The sequence below is a fragment of the Cyphomyrmex costatus genome, unplaced genomic scaffold, assembly GCF_001594065.2.
Source record: "Cyphomyrmex costatus isolate MS0001 unplaced genomic scaffold, Ccosl1.0 scaffold23, whole genome shotgun sequence".
Classification (NCBI taxonomy): Eukaryota; Metazoa; Arthropoda; class Insecta; order Hymenoptera; family Formicidae; genus Cyphomyrmex; species Cyphomyrmex costatus.
Genome location: NW_017276368.1, coordinates 1,943,616 through 1,967,285, shown reverse-complemented (window position 1 = coordinate 1,967,285; position 23,670 = coordinate 1,943,616). Strand labels below are relative to the sequence as shown.

The 23,670-nt window shown below is 33.5% G+C and overlaps 2 protein-coding genes across 2 annotated transcripts in view; one reads left to right on the top strand and one right to left on the bottom strand.

Annotated features, from left to right (window-relative positions):
- Positions 1-2,497, bottom strand: part of STUB1 (STIP1 homology and U-box containing protein 1) — a 4,654-nt gene extending 2,157 nt beyond the window's left edge. Inside the window, exons 1-2 of the mRNA XM_018540035.1 lie at positions 2,173-2,497; positions 127-325 (exon numbers count right to left, since the gene is read on the bottom strand). Coding sequence (XP_018395537.1) covers positions 127-325; positions 2,173-2,289 — 316 coding nt within the window. The 5' untranslated portion in view covers positions 2,290-2,497. The remainder of the gene's footprint in view (positions 1-126; positions 326-2,172) is intronic.
- A 9,846-nt stretch (positions 2,498-12,343) lies between these two features.
- LOC108773972 (facilitated trehalose transporter Tret1) lies at positions 12,344-15,453 on the top strand. Its single transcript, XM_018539963.1, has 5 exons — positions 12,344-12,451; positions 12,618-12,880; positions 13,394-13,425; positions 13,596-13,632; positions 13,725-15,453. Exons 1-5 carry the CDS (start codon positions 12,373-12,375, stop codon positions 14,778-14,780), a joined length of 1,467 nt encoding a protein of 488 aa, XP_018395465.1. The 5' UTR covers positions 12,344-12,372; the 3' UTR covers positions 14,781-15,453.
- Positions 15,454-23,670: the final 8,217 nt, after the last annotated feature.

Here is a 23,670-nt window from a genome sequence, read left to right as displayed (position 1 = left end):
AGAGAGAGAGAGAGAGAGAGAGAGAGAGAGAGAGAGAGAGAGAGAGAGAGAGAGAGAATATAATCCTATATTATAAATCTACTTTATAATTGAAAAAAATATATGAGTTTTTCTTACTGTATTTACCTCTTTGCAGATATTTGACAGCTTCGTCAAAGAGCTCCAATTCCAATAGAGCAAGTCCTAAGAAGAAATGACCCTTCATCAAACAAGGATCTATATCTAATGCCCATCTGCAATCCTTGCACACTGATTCCCATCGTTTCAGTTTCAAGTGACATAGCGCTCGATTTGTGTAATATAACGCCTGGCCTGGATTCTTCATCTCAAATAAAGTAAAAAAAGAAAAATATTAATACAAATAAATAGGTAGAAGATAAGCCACATTTGGTGGTCAAAGCAAATTAACTCTTGGCGTCTAATAACATTTTTGTATAATTTTTGCAATTTCTAGGTATAATTTCTTAAAAAATATTAGTAATAAATAAAAAGAGGATTACTCCTACAGAAGCAACATCACTCTTTTTCATTTGTATGTACAACGTTGTTGTTCTGTCCATAGTTAAGAAAGTTACTTTATAAGTTATTTTTTAGATTACTTTACATATGTTTTTTATAAAACTTCTGTACAAAATTAGAGCAAATGATAAAATGTATAATGTAAACAATAAAATATTCGAACTTATTATATTCATATTTTTTTTATTATATTTAATTACTATGATAAACAATAACTAATAAGTGCGTAATTAGTGCTAATAAGTGCGAAAAGTAATCTTTGTATCCCTGATATACTCAAATTAGAGATAAAAATTACTCTCTAAAAATTAGAAACTTTAATTAAAAAATTTTGTTTAATTAAATTTTTTACTTGGATACATAATGTGTGTCTTTTTTTTAGATATTTAACATTTATATTGTTGTAGAATTCAAATTTTTGTATTCGTTGAAAAAATTTATGTATAAAAATAATTGTAAACAGCGTAAATAATCAAAATATAATACATCTACGTTCGATTTAATGTTTTTAGCATTTCTATTTCTTTGTTTTTACATCTAATGAACAATTAATAGCAACAGAATGACAATAAGTCTGTTTTTTTTCTTAGATAAAACAAACGTATGATACATTTCTTTTTTCTATTTTTCTCTGTAGAGGAAAAAGGAAGGAGCATGAACCATGTGTGATAAAAAAGTAAAAAGAACAACCATCATAAGATAACTATTTAAAACGCTTGAGCGATCAAACTGAACACAGTGTAATGTTCATTTCCACCAATGTGGATTAACTTTAATCTCGGTTCAACTTAGTCTTCATTTTCTAGTTCTAAATATTAGATAAAGATAAAGGGTAAGTTGAACCAAGATTAAAGTTAATCTACATTTGGTGGAAATAGGCAAAAATGAAGGCAGTTTTGCAACTGTTGTAAAATTCTTCAACACAATTGGTTTATATATTTAGATTTATGAACTAAAGGCAAGCTGAATAACATTAAAGAATTTTACAACAGTTGCAAAACTACTTTCTCTACTAAGCGCAATCATTATCAACTCATTTATAGGTAACATCGCAAAGCTTGCGCATCTCGATATTTAAAGTTATAAAAATAAAAAACGTTAAATAATATTAAATTAATGTATATATTATGCATTTTAAACAAAAAATATCAAGAAAAATGGATTCTATCTGTTTTTTTTATAGCTTCTTATTGCAAAAAGACCGATTTTTTTACTTAGACTTTGTTGCTTCAAAATAAAGTTTTTTTTTTTCATCTTTAGTTTAAATTTCGGGTCTGTTTTTTGTTCCTGCACTGTCTGAACTAGTGCACACGGTGCAATAAGTTAAAATGAAACAACGAACGTATATTAGTTTCACTTCAACTTATTGCATCGTGTGTATTAGTTTAGACAGTGCAGGAAGAAAAATCAGACCCTTTAATTGAATTTAAATCACCCTCGCTTTCGCCTAATTCTAGTTCGAACGCCTTGCGCTAGAGGCACCGTCGTGGCTCGTTATCGCTGGCACTGTGGCACACTGCGTGATTCGTGATTCAAAACAAAAAATATTTTGCTGCAATACAATCATCCCGAGAGCGAGTAGGCGCACGAAGTTGAGCGAATCCAAAATCACGTGCAATATTGAGCGTGCGCCAGAAATGTCATTATACTTACAATCGCCTTGGTGTAGCAGTTGGCTGCATCTTCGTATTTGTGTAGATCAAAAAGACGGTTTCCCTGTTCCTTTAATTCCTTGTCGGACAGGTTCGCCGTCGAATACATTTTACTCATGATGGCAGCTCGTGGTCACGTTGCATTCACGAAAATCAATTAATCTTTTTTATTTTTCTTTTTCCTCGTTTGAAAACGCACGAGTGCGAAAACGACTGCGATACCCTTTGTCTAACCTCAAACGGACGCTCGATATTTCATCTTTGTTCCGTCCACACACAGCCTTCGTTTGACTCGACGCGATCCTACACAGTAAGTAGTGTCTATACACTTCGATACCGCTACCATCTTGAGAAATATTTGAAAACACAAAAAGGAGAGAAACCTGTCTTACTAACAGTAGGCAAGGATTCATTTTTGCGAAATTCGCTTTTATCTACAACGTTGATAATACAGATTTTGGGAAATCTATATATAATAATAAAATTCAACCCTCAACGATCGATCGAGTGCCTTTGCTTAAAAAAGATCGATTATTTTTCGAATAGTAAAAGGAATAAGGGAGGAATCAGGAATGGGAAATTTCAAATTATTACTATGTATTCCGATATATCTGATTTTTAATTAAGGGTGAAAATTTTTATTTCTTATTCCTTACTCCTTCTATTATAGCTGCACCATTATATATCCACAAATTGTGAATAAAGATAACATTAATTTATAAAAAAATGTTTTTAGACAAAAAAAGACTGAATTATAGCGTTTTCTATTGCAAAATCTAGTGCGCACTTGTCAGTGTATATACATTAAAGCCGTTGTATATACATTAATGTAAAGATGTATATTTAATAAAAATATAGAAACGAGTTAAACCACGAGTTAAATCCTGAATATTTATTTTACTATTTGATAAAGTAAGTATACGTTAGAAATGTGCAAATGTTATATGTATAATACGCAAAACGCAATGCGCAAATTGGGTGCGTTTTATTTAATACCGCGTGTATTCTATAGTCTCTCGAGAACTTCTCGACATAATTTGTCAGCTATTCTGTTTGATAACAATACGGATCCGATAGTTATACAGGACAGCAGGGATCGTGAGACTCGAAACTTCGCGGCATGGCTGACTAGGGTGTTGTGACCCAGTTCATCCGTTCGTTCGTTCGTTCGTTCGTTCGTCTGTCCTTTTGTTTGTTCGAGACTTCAATTCTGTATTCTTTTCCCTGCAAAGATAGAAGTTGCCGTCGTTTCCGCCACGACTTCTTGGTGACAAATTGGAATTGGAAGTAATCGTGTTAGTCAAGAAACGTTCGGCGTTTGTTATTTGTTAACAAAACTCACGGCTTAATCGAATTTATCTGGCTGATTCACTAACTGATCTGTCTCTCTTTTCAGGAAGCGAAGTAAGCGCGATAGGATAGCTGCCGTGCGTCGTAAAGAAGGAGAAAGTATAGAATTTATTAGAATATTTGAGAATTAGTTCACGCTGTATATTAATCCGGGATTATACGATCGGTTTAGGCCTGGTTTGCTCGTCGTCTCATTGAGACTTAGCCGTTGACCGTGATTACACCCTTCCAGGTTGGGGCTTGTCCGGAAGCTATTAAGCGTGTCGATTTGAATTACGACGGATTACAAGGCGAATAGGATTCGCTACCGTATTCGAACAGTCGATCTTTAGATCTTTAGTAATTTATTGTTATTAATTTATTCGTAACACTAATCAGGAAAACAAATCGAAATCAATGTGACTAAAGAGTATATTACTGATGGGATCACGCCGAAGGCGTTTTACGTCAAAAGAACTCGAATACACTTTTTACAACCGTCACTCTATAGCCTCTACGATCGAGTGAGACAATATGCTTGAGATGCTTCTGATGACGCATGATCGAAGATCATGTCGCGTCGCACTAAGAATCGCTTTCTTTTCTTTAGTCGTAAAAAAATTAAATAATGGAATCTTGATTATTTGTTCTTATATTTGATGAAATTATTATCTCTTAATATTCATTTGCATTATCCCCATTTGCGCGCTTTCTGCAGATTTATATTATACATATATTCAGGGTCTTGGCATGTTTGCAGCTGTGTGTAAGTTCGCACGACTATACATACGAACGGCTTGTTCGCTTTGAGACCTCTGTGCGATTTGTCGACATACATTGTTATTAAAGGATACGGTAGCAAGAAATTGCAGTCGTTTCGCGTCGCATGCATGCATTTGACACACGCGTTGAAGGAGTTGATCAGCTGAAAGGGTTCGATCGTACGCGATTACGTTAAAATTACTCAATTCGATGGTAATCTGGAATTACACCTCGAAGTAACGTTCTGCCGAAGGCGCTTGTGCGAGTATATGTGTTCAATGATTCCGAAGCTGAGACGATAGTCTGCGCTCACGCTACGGCGCACATAAATATCCCCCTTCGGCGAGTTACAAGAAGCATCCGCACATAGCAGGGGTGCATAAGGGTTGCATAGGCATGCAGCTAGCGAGTATTATCATTTCTTACGATTTCCAGACACGTCAAGCCAAACCAAGCCAAGCCAAACAAAGTCAAGGCAAGCAAAATCAAGCCAAGCCAAATAAAACCAAGCTAAACAAAACTAAGTTTAGTTAGTCAAACTTTGTAAGTTAATCAAGTCAAGTCAAGTTAATTTAAGAAAGAGTTGTGATTATTGAATACTTTGGCAGTTTCCTAATATCAAATTTTCGTACAAAAGGATGCATTGAGATGATCACGGTTATTATCCATACTTTGGCAGAGTGGATAGTTTTTTTTTACTTTTGGTTGTTGTTAGATATCATTTCGTTAGTGCAATCGCTGTTGCAGCAGAAAAATTCATCAGTATAATAGTAATCAACAACCTCAAACTAATTTTTATTCTACTCTGATAATTGTCGTTTTATCAATTTATTGATTTTGAAATCTATCGATTATCTGGAATTTAACTTGTCTTCTTATATCTCTAATAGGAAAACAAAGTAATTTCTTAAACGTTCCACAATGGAATGGGTTACTCCAAATAATCCTGTAATCGATCGATTGATAAATTAAAAAGAATTCAATACGACGCATTATAATACGACCCTCAAGTGTATGTGGATGCGTGAATATAGATTTTCCTTTTACGAGAGACCTTTTACGAGAAAGGAATTGATATTCGAGGCAGGTGGGTGCATCTTCACGGAATGCGCCTTATGCGAGTATATACCTGTACATGTTGAGTGTACATACACGTATACATGTTGAGAATATTCTAATTTAATATCACAAGCCTGTTCGCCTACGAAGTGCCAATCGAGATTTCCTTACGATTCACGCCAACATTTCATATTCTATTAACTTTTCGTCGATTTCCTCTTTGCCATGCCGTCTCTTACTCACCTATCCCTCTTTACTTTTTCTTTATTAATATTCCATAGTATGTAAATATCGTATATTTGCATCGATATTTTTTAGCGCGCTATTATGGATGTTTCGCCATATTTATCATAAGAGTTGCGTAACGAACACGATTTTGTCATTAAGCGAGGTTGGGCGATGCTCAAATTTCTCATTCAACAGCATAATACCTGATAAATAATTTAATTTACACCAGTTGAATACCCAGCAATTTCAAAGCCGATATATTAATCAGATTAGTGAAAATTGACGAAGCAACGCGGACAGATTGATTTCAACCGGTAATTGCTTCCACAGCGCCATGTAATTAATATACGTACAAGTCTGTAGTGTAAACTTGATGAATAGACGCAGCGAACAAATCGGCAGAAAAGTTCGACAATTTTTAACAGTATTTTTTTTTCTAAATACAAAATTACGCTTTTCTCGACAAATATGAATAGATTATCCGTTATTATTAGTTAGTATTAGTTATTGATTGATTTTATGTGTCCGATTGTGAGTTACATATTTGTGAAAATTGATAACATATGTATTATGAGACTTTATTGCACGCGTTTATTGTGGGAAAAAATTTTAATAGATACATATTTGTGACTTTAATTTCATTAAAATAACTATGGCTAAGAGCTTCAATATTATTATCATTGTTGTTATAATGTTAATAATAATAATAATTTGGTGTGAAAAGAATATATGATTGTCTTCGAAAACAATTATAAAATTATTCTCGTTTTCTCGAGGACAACTATACGAAAAGAATTTTTTTTAGAGTTTATCCTGAAGATATGGTAATCGTAGGACATTTTGAAAAATTTCATGTAATGTTCTCTAATTTACCAATAACAATAAAGTATAAAATAAATTTGATTTTTGAAAATATAAAATAAATTTTTACTGAAGTGCATGTCTTTAAAATATGTGTTGTATCACAATATTACCTTATTTTTAAGATAAGTTTTAGTTGTAAGAGAAAATTTTTTTCGTATTTATATTTTTTTTTTAATACACATAGAACTACAAATATAATAATTATTATTAACATTATAGAGTAATAATTGAGAGGATAGGCGGAATAAAGGCCTAATTATAAAATCGTGATTTTGATAAAATTTATTATAAATTAACTTGCTACTTTTTTTTATTATACAATAAATGGGAATAGTATATTAAATAATGTACATTTATATTTATATTTATGTATGTTATAATATTTCTCTATTATGATTAATGTTTAAAAAGTTATTTACAATTAAAAAAATCCACTGAGTCCCTTTTTCCGAATATTAATCACAGTATTGTAGGAATCGATAGAAAGAAAAGACTATGAACCATAGAAATATTTTTTATTTTCACATTTTTCTAGAAAAAATACATAATGAATATGGAATACACTTCAGTCTTAAATTTGTATAAAAATAAATTGAAATAATGTATTCAATCATCCGATGAGCTTTCGTGAGAAGATTTTTCAACATAAACATGTTATTGTTGTATCATTTTCGTTTAGTCTCTGGTAAAAATTTCATTAAAATGATATAATCTATGGAAAAGATTGTATCATTTTCACCACCACAAGACAATAAAAACATGTCCATATTTAATTAAGAAAAAAAACATCAATTTTTTGTTTATTTGCGCTAATCTCCGAAAAAGAGCTTAAGAGTGTCTTTATTTTGCCTATTCTCTCAATTACAAAAATGAAACCCTTAATCATAATTTATTATGTAAATAACTATAATCATAGATATTAAAAACACTTCTTTCAGTATGTCCGGGTTTGTTGTGCAACAATTTCCCCTCTTTTGCAGAGAGACATACATATCTGCAGATTCGACCCGGATTTATAAAATCGCATGGAGGTACACGGTTATTCTGCTGTTGATTTGATATTTCAGTTTAATACCCGAATGCATCGGTTTTGCCAGATCGGCGGAGGATATCACAAGTGGGCCGGAATATCAACAATTGTTTCCATCGACGAATAGAAATATCTATCGTGCCCATATAGCGGTATGGATTTATTCAATAGACAAGGGATATTTAATAGAACGATCAAAGCCATTCCGTTGCAAAGCCCGTTCTGGCTCTTTGATTGTTGTCCGAAACGTATATCGATGTAGATATACGTTATAGATATATGGATTTTTCGCCGTGCAAAATAGAAAAATCGACCATTCGATCGGAAATTGCACGCCTGATTCTGTTTTAAGTAATCGATTATTATGGATTTAGGGAATTTCCACCAAAAGGGAAAATATGAGCTCTTTTCGAAACAGAGTCAGTTTAGATAATAATACCGAAATATATAAATATATGCGCGAGTGTAACATTTCAATGAAATAAAAATAATATTATAATGCAGCGTTTCTCTGACAAAATATTTATTAAAAGTTTAAAGAAATTTGTTGAAATATTGAGTGGATGTTTCATTGAGCTTTAAAATAATTATTGAATTGTTTGTAAGATATTTGGAAATTGAAACATAGAATTGTTTATGAGATTTTGACTATAAAGTGTTTAAATGGTAATTTTAAAAACAATTATTTTTTTCAACGTACGTAAAGATCGAATAATGATAAATATATATGTTTGTAAAATATTATTAGTAAAAAATTTATTAAGTGTTTGCAACGTATTTCTAATAGCATCAAATCTTATTGGACCGTGAAAATTTAAACTAATAAATACTTCTAATAGTGTAATCATTAATAAAATTCCAAGATTGGGAAAGTTATATAGTCCAGGCGTACTTAATTAGCGACTGGAGAAGACGAATCGATATGTTCGAAGTAGGATAAGAAGATCCCTTCGAAGGATTTCATTACGACAGTGCACCACGATGGCAGATAACGAATTCCGAAGCTCGTCACGCTTGTCACGGCGTCGGGCTACTTACTCGACTTGGATAATTATTCGATACTCGAACCACCGTCGACATTGTCGACGGAGGAAACTTAGCGATTCCACGGGGAACGCGCGTGTTGCAATGCTCCGGGTAAAATTTCTTGACGGTTCGAAGAGACGAGGTCCGCTACTGAATATCAATGTACGGGAGCTTGTCTCACCGGTCGCCGTTCGGAAGACCGACCAATCGATTCCCCGTGCAAGGTTGTTTCGGGGACGATCTGTATAGTAGTATCCTGCTAAAGTGATAGGATTCGGAGGCGTCTCATCCTTCACGCGACGTTTATCCCTCTTGGGTTCTTCTCAAATGTAACACTATTTCTAGATACATTCTTGCGGAAAGTCATGAAGCGTAAGGACAATCGATATTGAAAATTCGCTCTCAGAGCGAAAAGATCCGTGATCCAGTTTCAATAAAAATGAATAAAAATTTAACAGTATTTTTAAGTGATTATATAACATTGTAACTTTTTTTCAAGTTAGGTATATAGTGCTTGCTTGTGACTTCTTATATATAGGGTGTTTTTCATTTATGGTGATACAAGTTCGATATAAGTATCGTTCTGTTTTTGTTACTTATAAAATGCCAGGAAAGAATGATCCTTGCATGTCGACAATGTCAACTTATAAAAAAATGAATTAGTTATCTGAACTATAAGAAAATGTAAGGTATTTATAGTCTGATTTTATACTATATTCAAAATTATATTTGGTCACGTGGCCAATCGAGTTTTGGAAAGCACTCCAGGAATAAGACAGCGAGTCATGTGACCTGGGACTTACACTACATCAAATGCTGACGCTCAAGTTAACGTCACATATACTCTTGTATGCTCCTTTGATAAGCGTATTGGAGTAAGAGCTATGATAGGAGCATGTTGAAGTATGTGATGCGAACAAGCCTTTAGTGTCCTTACCATATGTAGTTATACTGTGGTATCGATATAAAATTTTCAGGAAAAAAGAACGGATTCCTATATCTTATGGAGTAAAATCTCATTCAAAGAAACTGAAAATTGAGCCAATCTTGAAAAATGAGTGTGAAAATATTATACTTTCGGAATAAGAGATTCACTCCGAAGGAGTGAAATGTCAATCCTTTTTTTGGAGTGAAGTCTATTCTGATATTATACTCCAGAAGATTTTACACTCCTTTGGAGTGAATTTTATTCCAAAAGAAGTAAATCTCTTATCCACCACTCTTAAACAAGAGCGGTAGTATTTTCACTCATTTTTTCAAGACTATCTCAATTTTCAATATCCTTGAGTGAGATTTCACTTCATGAGATTTAGAGAATAGTATTCCGAGGATAATTTATTAAGGTATATGAAATTAATTACTAACCGATAATTGCTGTAATGCAATTGCCGATTCGATGCATAGACGAGCGATAGATTAAATCAACGTCTACGAAGCAGCTGTGTATATCGTTATTGAGTTTCATGCTATGATTGTTAAACTACTTACGTAATTTTTCGTGCTTATCAACAAAGAAGAGAAGCATTCTCGGAAGAAGAAAAAGATACAGCTAACGCATTGTTACAAACTGCGCGCATCAGTTTTATAGGTATACAATTCGTGCAAAAATATTTGTTCTACTAACAGCGCGTCCCCGTTAAAAACAAAGGCCAGACCGCACAAACAATGATAGCACGGTATACGTGCTAGATCGATGTTTTTTTCTCTAACGAAAACGTTGAATCAGTGCGAGTAGTGCATTTGCGGGAAAGTATGTAAAATTGCTTGCCAGAAGTAATCTCTCGCCAATAATCCGACGCGATGCGACGCGACGAGCTAGTAGCGACTGGTTATGCAATAAAAATGCGAATGGAATTACAAAATCCCCGTCGTTTTCAATCAATTTTTTTAGTCTTCGAATGTTCTGGTATGTAAAAATGTAGCCCTACATTTCCGGGCTATTTCCAATTTTCAATTTGGAGAGGTATTTTTAAGCTTCTATTTTGTGTGTGTGTGTTAAAATAATAAAAAAGTAACGCGATTTTTTTACGAAGGTGGGTTTGATCTTTTTGAAGGTCAAGGTTAACATGAAAGTTATTCGGAAATGATTTGACTTGTGTAAAGATAATTCAACTTAGGTGGTATATAACTTTATTCAAACATTTAAGCTTTCTTATCGGTAAATATAAAAATTAGATCGTTTTTGGAAGGTTAACCAAATTTTTTCATTGAAACCTTGAGTATGAGAAAGTAAAATAATTCTATCAACTGAAATAACTAGATTGTAAATGATTTCTATTTTATTACATAATAGATGTTCTGAATTGTAGGAGAGAAAATGTTTTTCTCTCTATGGAACCAATATATGTACATAAACCTTGTTACTGACTTTCAACAAAAAATCTAGGAAACAACGATTTAATGGTGAAATTTAGTCGGTTATGGTATTCTTTGAATATTTTTTAAATTCTTATCGATACAATCTGTTTCGCATTGTCAATAATGTGTTTGTATGATTATGATCAAAATTTGTTTTTCATTTTATGCGGAAGTTTATTTTTTACAATTTTTAAATTAGATATATTAATCTGATGACTATTGAAATTTGAGAAGATTCTGTGCAGCCGAAATGTACGTTTTGAATATTATTGAACATTACAGTTATACATGTATTATAATTTTTTGTTCATTTCTTGGTCATCAACATTTTTGAAATGTGATAATTAACATATAAAGATTAATTTTACTAACGAAATATGTTTCCAAATTGTGTTGAAGCGTTATATTTTTGTGTTAATTATTTCTTAATAATATTTATTCGAATTTACATCATTAATCATGTGTCTAATGACTGTGTCACATTATACATTGGAGGATTGCGAATTGAAGATTAGAATTTGACCAATGAGATAATTTTAATTTTGACCCATTTGATTCTGATTGTTCTTATATCTTCAATTCGCAATCCTCAATCTTCAATGCGTAACATGACACAAGCATAAGACACAATTGGCGACACTATGGAACATTTGTATATACATTATTGTACATTATATAATAACAATGATTCCTTCAAAGGCAGTCAGCATTGAATCTGAGATCAAAGTTGATGTTGTAAGAGTGCATGAGGTATTAATTTCCACCTCTAATGGCATTTTTTTTTTCTTTGAGAACGGTTACAATATTTGCCAAAACTGCGAGAAAAGGGACAAAAAAATCTAAAAATAGAATGGATAGAAAATTACAGATTCTCAAGTAAGAGATTGGGCACTGTTTAAACAGTTTTCGATTGGCCCGCCATATTTTTTAAAATGCTTAAAATAGAATAAAAAACGTGTAGAGATCTATTCTATCTTGTACATAATCTATTTTATCCTATTTTAAATAGATTCTAAAAAATATGACGACTCAAATGTATCTTTTAACTCGAAGATCTTTAAAAACAATATTTATGTTATTTTCTAACATATTTATTTTGTGTTAAATTAACACTAATTAATTTTAAATGGACCGTTTGGGATGTAAAATGTCTTAAATTTAACACAAATTTTCTAATTATGTAATAAAATCGGTTCTAACTTGAGAGATCCGAAGGGAATATAGGAACGAGGAATAACCTATTGGGATTCGCGGGATTCTACCCTTCTTTTCCTCTCTCAATGTCAGAGAGCTCTTGAATTAGAACCTTAATATATTATTTCCAATATGTTTTTCATGTATTTGTACTGCCATAAATCAACATCTCGTAAATCACACTTATACTTATCACAGCAATTATTATGTTATCTTGTTGAAGTATATGTATAGTTATGTACATAGAATCTCTTGTCTATTCTATCACGTTCTCTACTCCAGTATTGCGAGACCGCAGAATCGCGCGAGGTGTTCAGTTTTGCGTGAGAATTTGAGTGTAATTCCGCCGAGATGGGCGCTAGCGTCGAGAACGGAAAATACGTGACACCGGAAGGCTCGAAGATGTGGGAGTATCTGACTGCATTTAATTGTAAGAGTAATTTCCGTTTTAATTTTTACGAGAAATGATTATTTATACTATTTCGGCAATAATTCCTTATTGTTTTTGCTAATTATTACTATTGTCAGCGATCTCTCATTCAATCAACCGATCATTCGAATATCATGATTACTTAATGCAATTATGCGAAATCTAGGTTCAATCATGAGCTTATGCATCGGAGCAATCATAGGATGGGATTCGCCGAGCATCGTGAAGCTGATGGCGCCGGAATCGTCGATCTCTGTTACCGTCTCCAACGTTTCCACCCTAGTAGCCATGGTCGCCATTGGTCACATACTGGGACCGATAATCAACCAACTCATAGTCGACAGAATAGGTCGAAAAAAAACTATTCTATTTAGTGGAATGTCGTCGACAGTTTGTTGGGGTTTGATCACGATCGCTACGAATATCTGGGTAAGCAATAGTATCTTTGTGAAATGTCATATTCCTTGACAGGATGTTTAAATTTTATACAAATTTTATATACGAGTATATATATGATAAAGTCATACGTGATCTTTATATGAAATTTATGATACAGTCTTTGCATAAAATTTGTAATCTGTAATTAAACGGATGTATATTTATAAAAATAAATGCAGAAACTCTGATTTTTTTTTATAAAATATTGATAACTGTTTGCGCAAATATTTTCGACATACTATTTCACTAAAATGATAATAATATTGCGAATTATTTTAACAGAGTATATTTGTCAAATTACATTAGAAAATTGTAATAATTGAGAAAAATATTTTAGCTATATTTTATAATAGACAGAGTTGGATAAATTATCTTTTTTTTACTAAGTTAAGTTAACAGCCTTGAAAATTTAATTTAGTTAAGATACAAGTTAATAATCTCGTAGAACCGTATGTGTGAGTACACAATTTTTAGGAGGTAAATGCTTTTTAATGTTCTAGCTAGCTGGATCTTAAATTCAAATACTTCAAATATATGTATAATAATTGTATTTTTTATCTGAACATTACTTGGAAAAACTAAAATATTTTTACTTATCAAAATGTTTATTGTCCAAACAATCACTGCCAAGTGGATCCAATAGAATAGACCGTCTGTTTCGGAGGGATATAATTGAATGAGTCCAATAGAAGATCTACGTCCGAAGAGTTAACATTAATATAATATATTCAATCTCTTTTGCAGTTTGTTTATTTAGCATCATAATATTCTCTTTGTCAACTTACGGAAATTTTAAAAAGTAATAGACTTATAGTGGTATAAGATTTTACTATAGGTTCTCTATGTGGCCAAGCTGATGGGCGGTCTGTGCCTTGGCCAATACATGTGCGTATTCACGATGTACATCGGAGAAATTGCGTCGCCGAGCACACGAGGGGCCGGAGGAGCCGCGAACACGATTACATTCAATCTCGGCATTCTCGGGATGTTCATCGTCGCGCCATACCTGTCGATATCAACGGCGGCAGCTATTTGGCTGACGGTGTCCATTGGCTTCACGATCGCCTTCTGCTTCATGATGGAGTCACCGTACTATTTGGCCATGAAGGGGAAAATGGATGAGGCGGAGGAAGCGTTGGAGAAACTGCGCGGTAAGATGGATGTCTCGGAAGAATTGCAGGTGATAGTCGAATCATTGTGCGACGAAAAGCAGCGGCGAACTGGTGGAATAAGACTGCTCTTAACCGAGCGCGCCAGTTGTCGCGCCTTTATTATCATCAATCTTATTACGATCACCCATCATATCGGCGGCTTCTTCATGATCATCGCGTACGGCCAACTCCTTTTCAAATCCGCTCAGCTCGAGATAGTTTCCGATCACACGGCCAACGTCGTGATTGGCGTGGTGCAGGTGGTCTCCGCGACAATTACCATCTTCCTGGTTGATAAGTTAGGTCGTAAGCCGCTAATACTCTTCTCCGGCTTGATCGCTGCCGCGTCGAATTTCGTGATCGGCGTCTTCTTCTATGCAAAGGACTACCTGAACGCAGACATGTCCGCATACTCGGCGGTGCTATTAATCGCGGCGATGCTACTTGTGTTCGCCTTCAATTGCGGTTTGCTCCCCATGCAGATGATTATGATGTCCGAGATGTTTGCCACCGAAATTAAAGCTCTTGCCACGTGTCTTTTGGCTGTCACTAGCGGTTGCTTCTCCGTCATAGCGGCGAAAGCTTACATTTTAGTAGCCGTCACATGGAACTACGGCCACTCGGTGCCTTACTTAGCATTCTTTGTGATCGTGACGGTATGCACCGCCTTAATTCTTCGCCTCTCGCCTGAGACGAAAGGCAAAACCTTTGTGCAGATACAAAAGGAGCTATGCGATTGAAGTAACTGAAGGACGAAGAATCGAAGCGCCTTCGGTTCGATCCGATATCACAGAAGGAAGATCCTCTATTGGATACCGAGAAAGCATATTGCCTCTCGTAAATTGTGCGTTTTAAAGAAAAATAATTTGGTATACTATAAGAGATCTCGCCAAAAATCTCTATCGGGGTTCTTCGACGTTCGCTCTCAACGGGGGATCGATAAAAAGGAGGAAATTGAAAATTGCGAGCGGAAAGTCGAAGGAGATGACCTTTCAAGATGCATGAGCAAACGAATTTTTGGGCAATCGCGTTGAAATTGCTCGCGACGTTGATGTACTTTGTACGTGATAAAAGTGGATAGTTTATGCGATATCTCAAAACGCGCTGGAAGCAGACATATCGATTCGTCGCTGCCACATGCAGTGCTTACCCGTTTATGTGTATATTACTGAAGAAATAATATACTTACAGATGTATAATATAATCGACATTGGGCAGTAGCCCGAGAAAGAAATAACAACAGATCAAGATTCGCACATGTCGCGCATGAGGTGTTCTCTAAATTAGTTCATAAAATTATTAAAATTATATATTTTATATCTCATGTACATATATCCAAACAGAATGCTTATTGTGTCATGTCATATTTTTTATAAATTCAAGTCAAACATTATTGTGCACCGAAAATCGTAAGAAAGCATACCTATACGTGATAAAATAGCAAAAATATTAAAAATGTAGTCGCAAAATGTTGGAAAAGATTAGATTAGCAATAAAATCAAATATTTGTGTAAACTTATCTATATATATACATATCACTATATACACTTGTGTGAATAATGATTAAATTATACACATGCGAATGATATAAGTAGAAATGACCGATAAAGACGTGTAAATATGTTTATCATTTTATAAATTAGTCTCGTTAATAATGTAATAAATCAAATTGTTTAGTCTCTCTCGTATAATAATTTTTTATTATTAATTATCAATTCTTAAATTATTAATTAAATAATTTTTATCGCATGGAAAGAGAGAATAAATACTTTTAATGAATAATAATCGAGTGATATCTGTAACGATTAATAAAGATGAACTTTTATAAACGGTAGAGAGATTTCCATTTTGGTTTAAATTGAATTATTCTTGGCAGCGTTCGTTCAAGATAAAAAGTTTCGTCATTAGTTAGAAAATCAATCATTGCAGTCCTTTTCGCTATCAATGTGACGAAAAAAAGAGTTCATTAGGTGTTTAATGCCTCTACCTAGGGTGGTTAGAGGTAGATGGAAGAACACTGAAACAGGGCACGAGGAGAAAGCGGACGGAAATTGCACGGCAGCATCTCTTGCGGAAAGAGTCGAAGGAGAGTTTCTCGCTCTCTCTTAATATCTGAGAATCACTATTCAGTCTTATAGAAATTGCTATTGGCAGAACCATTAGAGACTGAAATTAGTTTTGCGATCCCGGATATATCTGGCGGCCGTGGCGCGTAACGACCGCCACGGCTCACTTATCTTACTTCCATACCTCGCATTAATACTTTCCACCAACTCCATTTGCTTCTTTATTTCGGAAAGTCTGTTCTTAAAATAGCCATCTTGAAGCAGTATATCAGATATCAGATATCAACGTATTTGTGATAATATTATTTGTAACACTGTTTAAAGAACAAGAATGTGTGCAAAGAGAAAAAATAGAAAATACTAGAAATTGTATCACTCCAATAAAAATGTATTATAATAATTATTTTGTATTAAAGTGAAAAATAATGAAGAAGACAATATTGCATAATAAGTAATAGATGCTTATTTAATAATTTTCTAATATTCTATATTAGCAAATATAAATGTTATTCTACAAGAGATTCTTCTTATATATAAATGTTCTAACTAATAATTTAAATAACCTATTTTTCACTTTTCTTAAAATTGTTTAAAATATTAATTCAATTGGAAATATATAACTTTAAAAAGATCTATTATGAGATTGAGGTAAAGAATTAAGATAATTTTTATTAAGTCAATTTTTATAGAAAAACGTGAAATTGACATTTAAAGACTTTTGGATCTTTATTTACTTTTATCTTTAATTAATTGTTAGAATTTTTTCAAAATGTAGTTTTAAAACTCTCTTACGAAGAAAAATATAAAACATTTTTATCGGCAAATATCCTGTTTAGGAGAGCCATATGCTATCAAGATCATGATTCTAAGTGATCTTTAGAAGGTCTTAGCTCGTGCTTGTTATTGCCCCTAGACAGAGAGGGAGAGAGATGAGGTGGATCTTGCTTCGTGCGAAAAGTCGTACGTGTCACAAATCCCCATATCATCTAATTTGTACAATAACTTTTTTATTATTAAAACTTTTTAACAAACAACGAGCGCACCAACTAAAATCTTTTGAAGATCATTCAAGATCATGATAATATATATCAAAGTTAAGGTCATCGGAGGTGACTTCTCTAAGCAAGATATTTACTATTTTATCTAGATTATTTTTATAAAAACGACAAATATATATCTAAAAAGCAAAAACGAAGAGCTATCATTCAGAGATATCAGTTATTAGTTTAAATGAACGCTGTAGAGAGAGAGAGAGAGAGAGAGAGAGAGAGATTCTAGAATAAAATTATCAAGGTGAATATTATATTCTTCGAATATTACGTTTTAGGTGCATTATCAGATTCATCTTAGTAATTCTATTGTAAATCAGTAGCGGCCGTGAATGCGACGAATATTCTGCATGTACAAACATAGATATCTAGCAGCCTATGCACATCGCCAAACGACCAGCTAAGCACGGGTGCCTAGGTCGGGACGAACAGAGCCTCCTGCGCTGTACACACAATTGTATCATCAAGGCAAACACACCAACGATAGCCGCGGCACACGCACATATGTCCGTGCACAAACGCTGTTTCGCAAACAAAGTCGTGGCATCATGAAAGCGGTGATGCTCCATATAATACGTAATATCATCCCCGGTGTTTTATCAATGTGCTCTTCGAGAGACGGATCTCCCACCTTTGCTGCGAGTTTTGCGTTGTAAAATCATTAAGATGACAGAAAGTAAAGAGGATGTCGTTCGGATGAAGATCGAAGCGAAAGAGGGACGAGTGATCATCTCGTATATTCGTGGAGTTGTCTTCTGCCTTGTCAACAACGTTATTTCCGAGAATAATTTCAACAGTCTCGTTAATCGTGTCGTTCGTCTCAAGCATCCGTTCGCTATTCATGTCCTTATACGGAAAGATCAGTTTTATTGAAGTATCAAAAAAGGAGAATTAAGTTAAAGCTATTTTTTAATTATAAAATATATATAAAAAAGTTCCAAGATGTACAAAGTATATATCGCATTAAAGGATTAAGTGCAGTCAAGTACTTTATCTTGCGGGAGAAGTCATGATAAAGTCAATAAATCAATATATTATATATTGTAGGATATATATACATATATATATTCTAAAATTTTAATTCTTTTATTCATTTATTCGAATATTAGGTGTATTCATCGGGCATACTACCTTTTATAATAACATTTCTTTAATAATTGTGTGTAGATTGTATATCTAAATAATAAATAAAAACGGCATTATATACAAAAAAAAAATACAAACGATTTTGCTGTCTAAAAATTTAGTTAGATCTATAAATATATCTATAGATCTAAAAATAATTATATTAAATTTATTATAGTAATTACATAGACATAACAAGCTGGTCGCTAGAATAAAAAGTTTTTGCAGCATCAATGCTTAATATTTTCAGATTTGTATTTATATATAAATTTTCAAATACTCTCTTTAGCGAAACCGTTTTTTCATGTATAAAAATAAAGGAAGTTAAAAGCGTTCTTTTCAGTCCGCGGTGTGGAATCACCTCTGTAAAAGGATTTTATCCTTCGCCGATGTTTAACGACGCGTCTGTAGCTTGTGAAATCAAAGTCATACCGACTTTTGCGTATAACTGGGATGGAAATAGTTTGAAGCTCCATTGCGTCGAGTTCATAAAACCTTTTTATAAACTCGACGCAATGGAGATTTAAACTATTCAGAGGTAATCACTGAAATGCAGGAGCCGCGATTAACTTTCGACACGTTTCTTTCATACACAGTCCTCGGAAAGTTTAATTATTCACAGGGAGCCTTACCTTCTTTGGCGCAACATTAAATGATCGCCATTTAGCGCACCCGTTGTTGGCATTTGGAGAATACTCGCGTAAAAGTAAACTCCCAGTTTCCCGAATCGAGCATTTTTCGACCACCTGATGTCAATCAAAAACGTGTAAAACAAAATAGATAAAAATTCCATTCTAATGAGAATAATGCACACAATATTCGCAGATAGTGCAATATAAATTAAATATAAATATCCTTATCTGAACGGCGTTTTACTTTTAATCGTAAAATAGTAAGCGTTATAGCAACAGCTTTTGTCGTTTCCCGCAAATTATGCGCATTAAAATAATTATGTGACTATCTACCGGGAAATGTCGACAGAGATGTCACATGTTGTTCGCTCTCAGGCATTGCCGCAATCCTCTTGCCATCTAATTACCGATTTTCCCTCGTTACTATACAATCGACATTAGCGCGTGTGTGCGTCAGGTGAGCATCATTGAGTTTCACTTTTGTCTGCGATGCTAATTGGCAATTCTCTGTGCGTTGCGTTCTTGCGTCCTTCATGCGCATTAAATTTCCTCCTATTTATAGAGGGCGAGAGATCAGGGACGTGTAGCCCTCCCTAATGCAAGGCTCGCCGCCACTTCTGCGTCAGAGCTTGTTAAAACGTTACTGCGGTTGTAAGTAAAGCGTGAAAGCAATTAGTTCCCATTTGCAATTTGCGGCGTTGTTTGATTTAGCTTGCAGCACTGTGACACGACATGGCGCAACGCGGTGCGCTGCGGTGTGTGAACCTTAAGCGCGCGTGCTTAAAGTACATAGGTGACACCTGAATTAAATACTAGATCAGGGCATGCTGCAAGCATGTTTAGAGAATTAAGAAATGTCTGTGAAATGGAACATTTAGAAGGTGATATGTAGTTGCTACAGATTTGATGAGGAATCGGGGTTGCCATTCATCATCTTTTTTCTGGATATCGTTATTATCTGGATTCTCTTTTTCAGCCATTTAGAGCGTTCTGGGACATTTAGAAGGTGACCGGATTGATTATGAGCATCTGGGATTTTAAGAAATCTTCTAATCCAAATATTTTCTTTTGACTTCTCTTTTCACGCTACTTTGTATTAATTCTGATCTACAATAAGTGCAGTAAGCCTTAAGCCGTAAGAAATTAACCAATCACAGTCCAGATAGCATTGAATATTCCATGGATGTCCTTTTTAAATCCAATTCACGTATCCAAACACGCGTCCGTAACTGATCGTTTTTTCCATGTATTATTCAAACTTTTTTTTACTTTGCTCATTTGTTATCTTGGATGGAATTGCGGAAATTACACGGTTACTGTACAACGAAATCGAGGGGTAACAGTTCCGGAATGGATTGTACATAGAATTTTTATAGCCGTTAAAATGTATAGTTAAAAATGCAGTTAGGTTTTCAGATTCCTGTGGAATGGTTTTGTGAAATATTTCGATTTATTTTCATTTAACTGAATTTTATTACAGTCAAATAATCGCGATCATTAACGATAATGTTCGGAAAAGTAGTAATCTCGAAGCAAATAGATATGAGGATTCGCGCGTGCGTCATCTTTAGGTCGATCATTTTTCATTATCTTTTGGCTATTAATCACTGAGGGCTTTGATTGATTATGAGGCAGTGATGGTTTGGCATAGAGCGCTCTCATAAGTCGGTGATCAAACGCCAATTATGAACCTTAGATCCTTGCTTGTCCCCTCCTCCTAACCATTCATCTACCCATCAGTCGCGATTAGGAACGCCTTCTCGAGGGCTTTAAAAAACGGCTTTTGAGTTATAAAGCATCGTTTATAAGCTGGGCGATTTTTATCCTCGATATGCTACGTATTACTGTGATTAAAGGATCGATAATAGGGACAAATTATTTTGCGATTTACAGTGAATACGAATTTATACGGTGAGATGTAGATGTATATTATTTGAATACAGTGTGATAGCCTTTGATTAAAATTAAGTAATTACTTATATTTTTAATATTTTAGTTTTTTTTCGCCGTGAGGAATATGTATTATTAATTTGTAACAATTAAGAATTTAATAAAATTAGTCATAAATTCTATTGACAATCCGCGAAGCAATTCTACAGGATATTAAACCTGTTGTCATTTTGTCTCTGTAATAATCGCGAGTGTGGCGTAAAATACTGTGAAATGTAGATAAAAGTATCAAGAGGATTGTCATATCTGGATTATACGAGATATTTCCGATTTGAGCGCGAACATGATGCGTGACTCGGCAATGTAAATAAATAAACAATAAATCGTTCTAATTCAGATTACTTTCAAACTATATGTCATAAATCGATGTAAGCTATACGTAATAAATCTTTTAAATAATTTTATTTTTAATAAAATTACATTTTGATCCGTTTAATTTCTGGCCGAGGTAATATTTTTCGCAATAAATAAATTTATTTACAAATTTCCAGCATTTTAGGATTTCTCTAATTTCTAATAGATGCACAGTTTAATTGTGATATTATTTTAGTAGTTCAGCTACGTTTTTAAATCCCCCGGCAGATTTTATCAAAAATAAAAATGAAAATAAAAATCAACGCGCAGTTTAAATGACTACAAATATGATATAAACATGTACGTATATAATAATATATTAATTTATATTAAATTATTATTTAAGCATTAAAAAAGAGATCCAGCTTTTGTGGTCATTATTTCCTACTTTTTATTACTAACAAATTTGTCCTTAAAAATTATGTTTTTAATCGTACCTAGTTTATATGTGCACTTGATACAGGTACTAATTAGTAATTTTTTATTAAATTAAAATAATTTCGGCGATACATGTAAACATATATGCATTAGGGTGCTTCTTAAAGTTCAATTTTTGAAATTTTAATGAGACACTCTGATTTTCTTTGTTGAAAAACACTTTCTTTTAGGGAAAGAGAGTAGTTGAGTGGATTATTGGACTTTTTTATTTTATATTATTTTTAATTAATTACTAGAAGTAAATAATACATATATTTAATAATACATATATTTAATTTAGTAATTTACTTAATTTTTCTCACAAAATATTAAACTGTTGAAACTAAAATAATTTAATAGAAAGTTACTAGTTAATACGCGTATATCAAGTCGGTATAAAAGGGGTCAATAAGAGATCTATCTCTAAATAAAAACACAGCTGTGTCTAACGTTTTGGTGTAATGGTGGAGACAGCTAGACGAGCGCTCTTAAAAAAAATTAGAGTAAAAGTAACTAGTCCGGCAGGTGTGCACCTACCCGTTACATCCACGATAATGACGAGTTTGCTGAACGAGGGGCATTAATGGAACACTTGGACTCTATAGTATTCGCCGAAATGAAATATTTCATGTCCTTGTTTTTCTTTTTTTTTTTTACAAGCCATTCACGTTGTTGCATAGACCTCCCCTCAACGGTAAAGATATACACGGACATTTACGGAACGAGAGCATAAAAAGTATAGTTTAGCACCGGTGGATTTAATATACTCCGACAGCGTTCGTAGCGTGCACGAATGCAGATCAAAATGTCACAGTAATTTTAATGATTTCTCTAATTTTGCATTTTTTTTTTTGAGTTGATTACGATTACGTTTATGGAATAAAATGACTAATATAAGATCATTACAGATTATCTTGATATTCTTAAAAAATTCTTTTTTGTGTGACAGATGATGCTAATTGTCATATAAAAAATAAGAAAGAAAGATAGATATTGAATGAACGGCGAAATATGTTAATAGTTCATGCAGCGCGGCGTTACAGAAACCTACTTAATTAATTTCACACGTGAGTTTTAGGCAGTAGTTTCGATCATATCTTGCAGTGCCTTTTTTGCGACCCTTTGAGGTCGACGTGCGCAATTTAATTCGACTCGACCGACCTCGCGATCTATTTCCAAGAATAGATCACACAGCAGCGGAAGATTTATCTCTTACTATATCCGGTGCCGGTTTCTATGGGACGATTCTCTCGTCACGTTGCAGACTCGTATAAGGACTATCGCAGACGGCAAAAAGGAATTTTATTGGCAGGAGTATATTACGTTTCGAGGCAATTCGCGATTATTGGAACGTGTCTCATATAATGCGAAATGCCAAAGGCCCATGATTTACTGTTTCTAGCGATAAATTTTTAGATTAGCCATTCGTATATAGGTATGATATACCGGACGCATTTTCGGGATATCGATCGCATGTCGATGTCAAAAATAATTAAGATTTGTACCGCCATCATTGATTTATGATGCATTGGGGAAAAGTTCAGAAATTTATACCTCGTTTTATGATTATATTATGCGCAGATTGGCAAAAGTTCAAACATATATACATAGATTATTATTTAATTTAGCTACTAAATAATTCGATATTCCGTTACATTTCTAATTAATTTATTCGATGGTGTAGAAATGCTACTTTAGCGCAATTGACAGTGTTAAGAAATTCCGACTATTTTGATAACCATCTAGATTAAATCTGTAATTTTATCCTCGAGAGCTGTGCCGAATTTTACAAGTTAGGTCAGACGTGAACATCAAAGAAATTAAGTTACCTGAGTGTAAGTTACACGAGAACAAGTTAAATTACATTTAATCGAAAAGTGATAATAAACGTTTTTGATTGCTTTTCATTGCTCGGTGATGCACAGGAATAAAATTGTGGTTCAATCTTTCATGTAACTTAAATTTTTTTTTTCTTCATTTGCATTTTAATATGAATTCTCAAAGTTAACAAGTAATTATATATATATATATATATAT

What these genes read in the sequence shown, in the direction of transcription:
- LOC108773972 (XM_018539963.1), top strand. Translation starts at nt 12,373, where the DNA reads ATGGGCGCTAGCGTCGAGAACGGAAAATACGTGACACCGGAAGGCTCG. An exon ending in GTATCTGACTGCATTTAATT is followed by an intron (nt 12,452 to 12,617) that starts GTAAGAGTAATT and finishes TGCGAAATCTAG; the next exon opens with GTTCAATCATGAGCTTATGC. An exon ending in TTCAAATACTTCAAATATAT is followed by an intron (nt 13,426 to 13,595) that starts GTATAATAATTG and finishes CTACGTCCGAAG; the next exon opens with AGTTAACATTAATATAATAT.